Source organism: Elephantulus edwardii, unplaced genomic scaffold (genome assembly GCF_000299155.1).
Source record: "Elephantulus edwardii isolate Elephantulus edwardi_28Jun2011 unplaced genomic scaffold, EleEdw1.0 scaffold00200, whole genome shotgun sequence".
Lineage (NCBI taxonomy): Eukaryota > Metazoa > Chordata > Mammalia > Macroscelidea > Macroscelididae > Elephantulus > Elephantulus edwardii.
Window position 1 is genome coordinate 3,516,847 of NW_006399950.1, and position 12,604 is coordinate 3,529,450.

The 12,604-nt window shown below is 43.9% G+C and overlaps 1 protein-coding gene across 1 annotated transcript in view; it reads left to right on the forward strand.

Moving 5' to 3' along the window:
• Positions 1-12,604, forward strand: part of IL5RA (interleukin 5 receptor, alpha) — a 62,161-nt gene that overhangs the window by 758 nt on the left and 48,799 nt on the right. The window contains exon 2 of the mRNA XM_006897092.1: positions 5-453. Coding sequence (XP_006897154.1) covers positions 5-453 — 449 coding nt within the window. The remainder of the gene's footprint in view (positions 1-4; positions 454-12,604) is intronic.

Here is a 12,604-nt window from a genome sequence, read left to right on the forward strand (position 1 = left end):
CCAGGTCCCCGCACGTCCAGGTCCCCCCACGTCCAGGTCCCCCCACGCGCAGGTGTCCAGCACGCTCAGGTCCCCCCACGTCCAGGTCCCCGCACGTCCAGGTCCCCCCACGCAGGTGCCCGATACGCACCCCCGGGAGGAGCGGCCCTCGGGAGCCCCGCGCGCACACGCCCCTCCCGGAGGAGGTCCCGAGCGCGACCCCGAGGAGCCAGGCCTGCACGCCGGCGGGCGCCCGGGAGGAAGGCTCCGGGCAGCTGCCGAGCCCGGCGGGATGGTTCCGCCTGTGCTTCTCTCCGCGGGACCCTGGACTGCCGGCCACACTGGGCGGTGACCCCGCCACGGCCACGGCGGCCACCCCCGCCCCCGCCCGTCCACTCCCCGGCCCGGCGCCCACCCCACGCCCAGCGCCCCTACCCGTCCAGGTGACCACGACTACGGCACTTCCGGGAGCATGTGCGTGCGGCGTGGTGACGTCGTTTGGTCACCCTGGGTGGGGTGGGGCGGGGCGTGCATGCTCGCTCCGCCCCCGGGAGCCCGATTGGTCCTCTAAACGGGAGGGAACCAGGGGCGGATTCGAACTCACAGAGGTGCTGCTCCTTAGGCACCAAGTTACAGACCCTGCCTCAAATTTAACACAGCCCTGTTCTGTTTTCATAAAACCAGAGGGTGGGGTGTCTGTTTCTCTCTCATTTAACTGCACCCACTCACATATGAAAGATGGGCCGTCTCCTCTCCACTTACTGCCTCCGAAAACTTGTAGGAGGATCACCTATGGGTCAATTCCAACTGGACGGTACACAACACATAACAGCATTATTAGGTTCCAGAGACCAAATTTTTAAAGTGCGAATGGAAGATGATCCCATCAGACCACAAAATGTGATGGCTGCATCATTCCCTAACCACCTAACGACATCATCCCATAACTGCTGATTGACAGCTAATATAATACTTAATCCTGAAATGTTGATCACTTTCCTCCAATGCTGGGCACCAAGCACTATGCTGAGGATTACCAGGTCTTTTCCACATTTTCTCACAGCTCTACACCATTAACAGAAAGTGATCAAATGTGCATTACCGGGAAGGAAGTCAAATTAAATACAGGAGGACAACACACAAATCCATGGGAATCTGCAAAACAATTACTAACATTAACAAATGGATTTGGGAAAGTGTCCGCACTCGAAATGTGGCCTGTAGGATTCTCCTGTCTCATGAGAATGTGAGTTGACAAGGGAAGGTTTCAGCACCAACCCCAAAGCAGCCCGAGGAGTGGAGGGTCCCCCCGGCCCCATGCCCTTGCACTAGGAATCCCAGGACACGAGAAAGCCTGATGGGGAGACCTGAGAAGAGAGAGACCTTCTCTTAAAGCCAGAACCCCCCATTTAGACTTGCAGCTTCCTGAACTGCAAAAGGATCAACTTATGTTTGTTAAAGCCACAACTTGTGGTATTTCTGTGACAGCAGAACTGAATGGCTGGCTAACTTCCTGATGGAAAAATAGGATAAATCTTGCCTCATGTGTTGCTGCCTGGCAGAAAACAGATAATTTGTAAGAATCTGAGGAAACAGGACTCACTCCCCACCCCCACTATTAGAGTCCATCTGAGATGGACATGTCCACGTACGTGACTGCATAAAATCCCATTTTACTTTAAAATTTGTTTTCTTCCTTGCTTTCAGCATGCCTTCAATTACCGAAAAGGAGAGCCAATAGCATAGTGGGTTAAGTGTTGGGCTCTTATCTGAAAGGTTGTCAACTGAAACCTATCAGTTGCTGCATGTTGAAAGTGGGACCGTCAGCTTCCATGAAAATGTATGACCCTAAGGAGGGTCACTATGGGTTAGAAGCAACTCTGTTGTACACATATACACATATGCATATATAGTTGACAAGAATTTGTTGTTGTGTATCATTGAATTGAAACTGATCCATAGCTGACCCTCCAGCAGTTTTGAGAGGCAGTAAATCACACAGGAGGAGGTTGCCTGTCTTTTTTCCCCACTAAGGCCCTGGTTGATTCAAACACCTTTGATTACCTGCTGGCTAGCAGTACAGACCCCTACCGTTAGGGTCCCTAGAAGTCCCTCAATTAAAATTTAGAACATTTAAAAAATATTATTAAAATTATTCAAGACATGCTTATGGATAAGTTTAACATGCACACAATTTGTACACGGAAACTACAAAACACTGCTGAGATAAATTACTGAAGAACTAAATCAATGGAGATAAATGTCACATTCGTGGATCACATGCCTCAATATTGCTAAGATGATAATTCTCACCAAGGCGATTTATAGCTTTTATGTCATCTCAAAGGGAATGAATTAATGATTTGAAAAATGTCCAAATATAGTCAGCTTCCATTTCTCAGCATGCCTTGTCAACAGCCTTGTCTTCTCTCCAACATTCCCATCTCCTGTCCATTCACAGCAGACATTTCATCTTTCTGTTGGCTCAGACTCCCAACAGCCTTTCTTTATTTCCCTTTGTTGTTATTATGTGCCATTGAGTTGCCTACGACTCATAGCAACCTGATGTACAACAGCCCTAAACTCTATCCTATCCTGTGCCAATCTCGCCATCTCCGACACACCTGCCCCCATTACCCCAGTCACTGAAGCAACCCATCTTATAGAAGGTCTTCCTCTCCTGCGCTAGCCTTTCACATTCTCGCTGGTCCCTGGAGCTGTGTCAGACACTACACAATCACCACATATGGCTACGTAGGAACTGGAGGGGTAAAATCGCTTTCAGTCTTAGTTTGCACACAGGTACAAAAATGGACTGGCTTTCCATACTACTTTCTGTTCTTGTCTAATTCAGTTGGCAAAGCTCAAAGGGTGCCTCACCTGTGGGTCTCACTCTTATCTGTGGAACTCTTCCTGAAAGCCCTCTCTCCTTGTACCACCTGAGCCCCTAATTAATGCTGATCCTACCTGTGAGTGGAAGCCCTTAATTGACAACAGAAGCAAAGCCAGCATGCAAACCTGGTAGTGTTTTACGATGCTGTTTTTGAGGCGCCGAGGTGTCCACACCACCCAGCAGCTCTCTCTGCACCCGCCTGTTCTCCAGCAGGTAGACCCACCTGAGCTCTTACGAGAACATCTCCAACATCAAATTTGATGAGTTAAATTGAAACAGAGCTCTCCAGCACTGAATTCCAACCATATGTTTATATCCTCATCTAAAATGCTACCTGACACTTAAAAAGGCTGTCAAACAATGCCTATCCAAATGATTCCATTATTAAAGCGTTTACACAGAAAAAGCAGGACAGAGACCCTTGGGCCATTTATGAGGAAATGGCTCCTGTAGGCAGGTGCCTGAGCTAGCCCCCACTCTACTGATGAAGGCAACAGGAGGGATTGCAGGGTCCTCTCCTCTCCACACACAATGTTTCCTCATACAGAGTCCCCCAAGGGGAAGATAAAAGGAGTCCCAGTGGACAGTGGTTAAGTAGTAGCTAAAGGTCTGAGTTCGAAGCTACCAGATGGTCCATGAAAAAAAGATGTGGCATCTGCTTCTGTAAAGGTTTGCAGCCTTGGGAAACGCTAAAGGGGGTTCTACTCTGCTGTGTAGGGTTACTATGAGTTGGATTCAATGCCTTAGTAGTGCGGTTTTGGTAAGAAAAATGAAAATTTACCTGCAATGGAACTGACAATCTCACAGGAGTCCCACAGGTTGCATTCTTTATTGTATAGTAGGTACGCAAACAATGAGGGCTCAAGACAGAAAGCGCCAGAATGCCTGGCAGGAACCATCAGAGCCAGGATATTATTCTTTAGCTAAATGGCTTTATATTATCTGATGGGGAAAGACAAAAAGTTAGATAGGGTCATTCAGAATTGTGTATCAGTCTATCTTTTGTAGATGTGCCAACATGAGGTTTGATAGCTGTCAGAACTGCTTTGAAAAGTCCTTTAGTGATGGTTTGAATGTTTGCCAGTGCTGGGTGCAAATCCCTCCAAGGTGCACGCTGGCCCCCTCTCACCTCACAGCGACCACATCTTCAGGCCTGGTCTTTATGTATCTCATAGCCACCGTGTGACTTCCAGGGTTCTGTCGTCTTCTGAGTCATCTAAGTTATGGTCATGTTCGTTTGAGACCGATTTGTTTCTACATATCAGAGTGATAAACGAAGGTGCTGATGGACCAGCTAAGCATCTAAGGCAACTGCGGTCCAGATTCCTGCTGCAGTAGTTTAAGAAATTGGAAAGACTAAAGGAAGGAGACCTTGAGCCAAAACAATAGGAAAGAAGAGCTATGTGGGAAGCCCCTCACCTCCCAGAACTTACAACGGTAATCAAAACAGCCTGAGACTGGCACAATGATCTCACATCCACCAACAGAAAAGAACTGAGAACCCACAGGTAAATCCATCAAGCTGACCTTGGACAAATGGTCAAAGTCTATTCATGGAGAAGAGACAGCCTCTTTGACAAATGATATAAGCAGAATTAATACTCATTTGTAGATATATGAAATGGGTGCCATATCTTGTCACCTGCAAAAACCTAATGAAAAATGGATTAAAGACTTAAACGTCAGAGCAAACCTATTATGTTGTTGGAAGAGAGTATAGGGAGAAAGCTAGGAGATCTTATTTTACGGTATAAATATATTGTCAAACATAGCAGAAAATGAACAAACAAGATAAAATAGGGATGTTGTTGTGCTGTTAAGTGCTGTCCAGTCACAGGTGGCTCACAGCAACCCTATGAACGAACATCCTGGACATTTCAGTATAACTTTCGTCCTTTCTCCAGGTTCATAGAGTTTCCAGAGGCAAGCTATTGTGGAAGTGGATGCCACTCCTGCTTCCAAGCTTGTTTTAATTGGGAAGCATCACCAAACACCGTTCACCATGGGTAACCATTATCACATGTCAGTGTTCAGCTTCACAGCAACCACGAGTTACCTCTGTACAGCAAGTGGACCTCCTAAAACTTAAATTCTATGCTCACCAAAACCTTCACCAAGACAGACCCTACAAACTGGGAAGAAATTCTAGGCAATAATATTTGTTAAGGGTCTAACTTCTAAAATATCAATAGTGTAACAATTACAATCTAAACGCTCAAATATAAAAATATACAAACACCATGAACAGACACTTCACTGAAGAGAAGTGTAGCCAACACACACCAGAAGAGACGCTAGTGATTATTAGCCATTTTCATTTTCTCACAGTCCTTGAGCCTATTCCAACTCTCCATCAGGTTTCCAAGGCTGTACCTCTTAGCAGGAGATGGCCCATTCTTCTCCCAGGAATCAGCTGGTAGATTCGAAACACCGGAGAAGCATCGCCTTTTGGTTAGCAGTGCAACACTCTATGGACTATGCCACAAAGCTACCAATTAGAAAGATGCAAATCAAACTACAATGGTGATTGTTAACCCCAGGGAGACAGTCTTAAAAGAGTGAATCATAAAAGGTCAAGAAATCAGCAGATATATTGCATTTGAAAAGTCTGATGTCAAGGACTTCTGTGAAATGTTAATAAGCAAGGATACTGGGTCAAAGATGAAGGCACACCGGATTCAAGTTAGGATATTTTCAGTTTCTTCCTATCCATCAGAAAGCTGGGCAATGAATAGGACAGACAGACAGGAGAAGAATCTAAGCCTTTGGGTTGTGGTATTGGAGAAGAGTAAAGAATATTTCATGGGCTGCACAAAGAACGAACCAATCCGTCTTGCAGTATGTGCAACAGGGTGTTCCTTCCAGGCAAGGATGGTGAAACTTCGTCTCCCATATTTTGGACATGGTGTCAAGAGAGGTCTGTCCTTGGAAAAAGGCATCACACCGGGGAAAGTGGAGGTTCAGAGAAAGACCTTCAACAAGACAGATTGACACTGTTACCGTAACAAAGGTCTCCAGCATATTGGAGGTCATGAGAATGGTACCAGCTGGGCAAGGTTCAAATCTGTTCATCGGGTCCCTAGGAGCAGTTAACTCGGTGGGCGATAGCCCCTAACGACAACATAAGGTCAAAAGAGCAGCATTGGCCCAATCATCAAACTTTGAAGGCAGGAAGGGGCAGAACAGGAGGATTATTCTCTGAAAGAGAATTTTGAGGAGGAAGTGGAGAAAGTGAAATTACAATGTGGATATTATATTAAAATTTATAAAATGAAATGTATTTATGAATACGTGACTGAAAAGCCGATCTATTTTGTAAACTCTAACTCAAAGGACAATAATAAAGAAAATAAAACTACAATGCGATATTATTTTATCCCTTCAAAGAAGACAGGGTTAAAAAGATAACAAAACACCAGAAAACAGCAAATGTTGATGGGACTGCAAGGAGATTGGACTCTGATCTATGATGGGTAGTATTAGAAAAGGGTACAGTCACAATGGCAAACAGAAAGGCATCTACACAAAAAGTTAAATATAGAAACATAGGATTCAGCAATTGCACGTCTACATACACAGCTTAGGAAAAGAAGAGCAGGCACAGAAACAGACATGAAGACAACCATGATCATTGTGATTATTCACAACAGCAAAGGTATGGAAGCAAGCTAAGTGCTCATCAACCAGTGACTGGATAAATGCAATGTGATGCATGCATAAAACACTATCTACGCACAGTGGTCAGTAATAAGAACAAGACTTACTGGTGGGATGGAAACAGGAGGAAAGGGAAGGCATCATCACAAGGCATCCTTTCCACTTGGAACTGAAGCGATGCTCAGAGGTCAGCTTTCAGCAGAGGAAGAGATTGACCTGAGAATGGAACGACTGTGACAAATGTGCTTGGCAAGAATCAACTATGTAAAACCAAACGGGCAGCATTGGTCCAAAAGCAAATGAAGACAAGGAGGTACAGGGGCACTGAAGAGACACAAGTGAGAAGGTAGGGTGGAAATGGGGAGGCACCAATGTCATCAATCAAGTTGTATATAAATTGGTGAATGGGAAACTAACTTGCTGTGTTAATTTTGTGGGTCACGATGGTTCCGTTCCATCACGCGTGGGTGCATCATGATTCAGAACCAACCTGATGCCAGCTAAACTGCATGCTCCATCAACCCACTATTAACACCACCAACGTAACATAACAATGTGCACCTGTCTTAGAATTCCAGGCACTGTTCTAATTGCTTTAACGACAGTAATTATGTGTTGCAGACCAAGCGTAAAGTATATGAATAAGTATTAATAACAAGACAGAATAACAAGAATGTAGGAGAAAACAGGGATAAAACAGGAAGCAAACCGTTCTTGAAGAAGTGAAGCTAACTGAAGCGCTGACCACTGCTTCCTTGCGTCTTTAGATTTCCAGGGAGCAAATCACCAAGAGAATTCAATGCAAATGAAGCTAAGCTCTTTCTATTGAAAACCTTCTGCTTGACTCAGGAGGGAGGGGTTAACAAATACAAGAATCCTGTAAACACTTAAGGATTGCCTCAGTGCTTCAGGATGAATTCCAGCTTGTATCTGCCTCCCTCACATCCTGATATAGCATTTGGTTTATTATAAGTACTATGAAATTTGACTTCCCACATCTATGTGTCCTCAAAAACACCGATGAAGTGCTTAAGAGCAGAGACAACTAAAGGCCTGTGGTCAAGTTGGTTTCCCCTCGTGGCCTTTTACCTTGGTTCTCTGGAAAAACGTGAGAGATTCATTCCCTGTCAGGCCTTTCGATGTTACGTGGGTGTGGTTTTCTACCACAAGAGTTTGTGACTTTTTCTCAATTTAATCACTGTTTTCTAGAGACATTATGAAATCATTTTCATTGGTGCTGTCAGATGCCATCAAGGCAGAACCAGCTCACAGGTGATTCTCCAGTAGGGTTTCAGAGGCTGAAAATCACATGGGAGGAGATTATCTTTCTCTAAAGGAGCTTGGTGGATTTGAACTGCATGCCTTTGACTTTCCAGAGCCACTCCTTATCACTAGGCCATGAGAGCTCCTATAATTTTCATGAGGACCATTATCTTTGTCAAAGAAGAGCACTGAATGGCAGTGTGATATTCAGCTCCTCCAGCAGACACTCTTCGACTTGTTCTTGCCAGCAAGTCTTTCTTATAAATCACTGCTTCCTGAAGCATTCGCATTTTTAAATTGGACAGAAAAGAGAGAATAAGATTCACATAAGATATGAATTTATAATGGAGGCATTTTAGACCTCTTGGGGAATATATTTAAGGCAATATTTAGACAAGTCGGAAAAAAAAAACATAATTATGACCTAATTTTAAAATATTCCTCAGTTTGAGAGCAGCTATTGTCTTTTCAAACTTCTCCCCCCTGCCCACCCCCTCTTTCTTAATCGTCACTGAGTAATTTGTTTAAAGGAACAAGTTCTGTTTCACGAATATGTTCCTTTTTTGAAACAACAAAAAGCACTTGTTTGAAGAAAAAGTCATTCGCGGCTTTTGTTCTCATAAAACTTTAATGGAAGCCGACTAAAGTTTAAGATCTCCCAAAGGACAAATAAAGAGATTTCTCAGCAAATGTAGGATCACAATTTTCATTTGTGCTTGGGGATTTTACACACAAATGCAATTTTATTTTACATTTAAAAGAGGTAAGTAAATAGACGAATCAATTTCAGCTGTTCTGAAATTTCATACTGGGTCATTAATTTTAAAAGATGGGACTTCAATAATAGTTAAAAGAACAGAGGCCCAAGGGTAAAGACTGTGAGAGTAATCACCTTCAAAATTCTGAATTATTAGCAGCCTCAGATCAGAACTAAGGGTTTTCCGGTGATCTCTCCACTGCATTTTTACATTTAAACAGAGGCCCATGTTGTAACCATGGAAAAACCTCTCCCTCCTTCACCCAAAGAGCCTCTCTGCACAACGAACACATTGCTCGCTTAAGAGTTGGTGAGTTGATGAGACACTATCCAGAGGTGTCTCAGAAGACAGTTTGGTGATTTATTTCCAAAGATTTCCACTATGAAAAAAGAGCAGTATCCACAAGGCAGTGTGGAGACAGCCGAGTCTTACCTCTACTAAATCTTGGAGGGGGAACTGTCCTCATCAACAGATGCACAGCACAAAATTAATCCTCACGAGGTCAGATGTTTCCTCCCTCACTCCTACACCTACTTACTGGCTCTCAAATCCATTGTAGTGACCCCACAGAATTCACAGAACTATCTTCCCCGTTATGGAATGTATTAGGGACGTCAACAGGTTACAATTCAGGTTAACAGCATGACACAGTCCCTCAGAGAGTTTCTCAATTAACAGTAAAACACAACCCTAGGAGCAGAAATCTCGGGCCCCAAAAAGACTTGCACCACCTACCAGTTCTGCTTCTTTTTCGATTGTAGATTCCTACCTTCTGCTGCAGAATCTGCTCATTTTAATGGCGTGAGTAGCCAATCTCCTCTTTGATAGACTAACACACCATATTTACATGAGGCAGAAATGGCTCACACAGCTGGTGATGATATAAACAGGCCAAGTGTTTGCAGGGGATACAGAGTTGAGGTAGTTGGATTAGATTAGAAGCATGTTCTTCAGCAAGTGGAAAGAGAGACACAGCAAAGACCCTGGTCTAGGGAAGCCAGATTTTGAGTAGCAGCCTCCCCACACATCTGCCTTCGAAACCCCCATGGAAGGCAGCTCTACTCTGACACATACCGGCTCATCAGAATCAAGACCAGGTCTGTTCAATGACAATTGTTTGTTTTTTTCTTTTCTTCTGTTAAATCATGGAGGCCTGCTAGTGTGCTGAATATTATGATTCTTGCCCAAGTGACAAAATGAAGACCTATCATCAGCTCTAACTACAGACAGACAGACAATAACGTCATCTTCAGTTCAGAATAAGAGCAAAGTAAAGATTTGTGAAGCAGTGGTTAAAGGCACACAAGCAGGGGGGAGAGGGGAGTTGGGGTGCTTCTCCACAGGAGATGATGATCAGACTTAATTTAAGCAGAAACCTCTGAAGACATGTTCCAAATTCCAACCATCAAGCAAGATATCATGTCTAAGTTAAATTCTTATCATTTTGCTTCTCTGAGAATACTTAACGACAACAGAGGAATTGAAGTTTATCTACCTGGACAATGTGACTTTCAGGAGCATCACACTGAAACTGAGCTGTGTGAATGACTTGAGGTACGTCAATTCTCTAAGCCTCATTTATTTATCTGTAAAATAGGTTTATGAGGCTATTGCTGTGAATTGTGTTTCGCCCAAAATATGTACTGAATCCTTAGCTCCTGCTCCTGTGTGTGTCATTGGGAATACTTACTTTGTCTTTATTGATAGGACAATGTCATGATAGAACATGTCGTAAATCTAACGCTTCCTGAGTTATAAAAAAGCAGAGGTGATGTAGAGGAAGGAAAAGGCCCACAGGGGCTGCAAACAGGTAAAGACCTTCTCTGTAGCCACACCCTGATTTCACTCTTCCAGATTCCAAGCTGTGAGAAAATAATTATGTGGCCACTCAAGCCAACCACTTGCAGTATTTCTTGTTCTGGCACTAACAAGTAACTAAGATCATCAGGACATTTCTTACAAAATTATTATGACAGTTACAGAATTACCCTCTTAAGCTGTGTCACTTTAGGGTGCGTCATAAGGAATTGAAACAACGTAAAGCCTCAGGTTACATTTCTATAAAACAGGTTTACAGGGCTGTACCATCAAGTGTGCAAAGCAGGAGGCAAATCTAGGCGGCACCCTGGAGATGCTCAGTAGTCAGCTAGCAAGCCTGCAAAGCCAAGCGGTGCTCCCTGCTGGGCCTGGTTTATGAAAAGCGAGGGGCTGCTAGGGACAAGGGCACCAATAACTAACGTGCATCGTGCATCGCTCCATAAACATCACGTCCTCTTCCTGAGCCAAGCAGAACACATCAGCATATGGAAGGCAGTCTGTTACTAAGGAGGCCAAGACAACAAGAAAAGCCCCTCATCCTCAAATCTGTCCTCAACTTAGTGCTGTGGGTGAGGGACCCAAACAAGACCCCTCCCACACACACTGCATGGGGAAGCTGTGCTACAAACAGGAAGTAGGTCATTTTGATGAGGAACATGTGCCTGACCCAAGCCACAGCATGTTCAGTCGTCTCATATGAACGTGTAAACTGTTGTTGTTGTTGTTAAGTGCCATCAAGTAGTGCACCACTCACAGCGACCTGATGAACAAAAGACCTGAACACTTGTATAACTTTCGTCATTTCTCCAGGTTCAGGGGTTTTTGGAGGCAAGCTATTTAGGAAGTGGAGGCCATTCCTGTTTCCAAACTTCTTTTAATTGGGGAGCTCCACCAAACAACATCCACCATGGGTGACCATTATCGCATTTGACACATCAGTGTCGCAGTGTTCAGCGTCACAGTAACCACGAGTTACCTCTGTAAGGCAAGTGGACACGCCTCTGCTATACCACCTAGAAGAATGTTTGGCCAAAATAAATTAAAACCAGGCCTGAGGGTCACAGATTAAAATCACACACCTTTGGCTTGGTAGTGTAACTTTCTATCCACTAGACCAACAGAGCTCTTTTGTTGTTAAGTGCCGTCAAGTTGTAGACAACTAATAGTGACCTTATGAATGAAAGACCTGGACACTTGTGTAACTTTCATCCTTTCTCTAAGTTCATAGGGTTTCCGGGGGCAAACTATTTCAGAAGTGGATGCTACTCCTGCTTCCAGGCTTGTTTTAATTGGGGAGCTCCACCAAACACTGTCCACCATGGTGACCATTATCACATTTGACACATCAGTGTCAATGACTAAGACTGAAGAATAATTATTGAATTATACCAGGGACAGCCAAAAAGATGACTTTATTCCTGTATTTTTATAGAATATCAATTTGTACATGGAGAAGCACATGGAGAAAAGATATTTTAATCTCACTGCAGAAGATGACCTGTTGGTCCAGATTCTTTATCCTACTGTGTAGTTGGGTCTATTATTCACACCCTTACTAGGGCGGGGCGGAAGCCACCATGGGGTTGATAAGAGAGACAGACAGACTTAGGCAGGCAATTTCCTCTGCCTCATGGGACATAAGGATACATGACATGAGAAGGTGTTCAGAATGTGTTGATGAACTTTTGCTATCACTGTGATAAGAATGGGATCTGCATAGCCCACTGACTCCAGATGGTCAGCATGCTCAGTAAAAACCTGAACTGTGGTCTGTAAACCCAGCAGAGATAAGACCCTCACCAAGGCTTAGGCTTGTGGATGGAATGAATGCTTATCTTTTCCTGTCCTGAGAAGCTTGTAGGTTGGGTTCTTCTGAAGTAATAGCTAACATACCCACCAGTCAGTGATAACTTTTCCTATCAGTTTGTCCTTTTCCTCCACATGAAATTATGATGTGAAAATAATCGTACAATATCACTCATATCACACACAAGCAAAATCCTGTTGAAGATTATCCAGAAACAACTGGAACAGTATGTTGACAGAGAACTACCAGAAATACAACCTGAGATTAAAAGAAGATCTGGGTCTAGAGATATTATTGCCAATGTCAGATGGATCTTCACCTAAAGCAGAGAGTACCAGAGGGATATCTATCTGTGTTTCATTGGCTTTTCAAAGGCATTTGACTGTGTAGATCACAACGAACTGTGGTTAACCTTGAGGGAATGGGAAT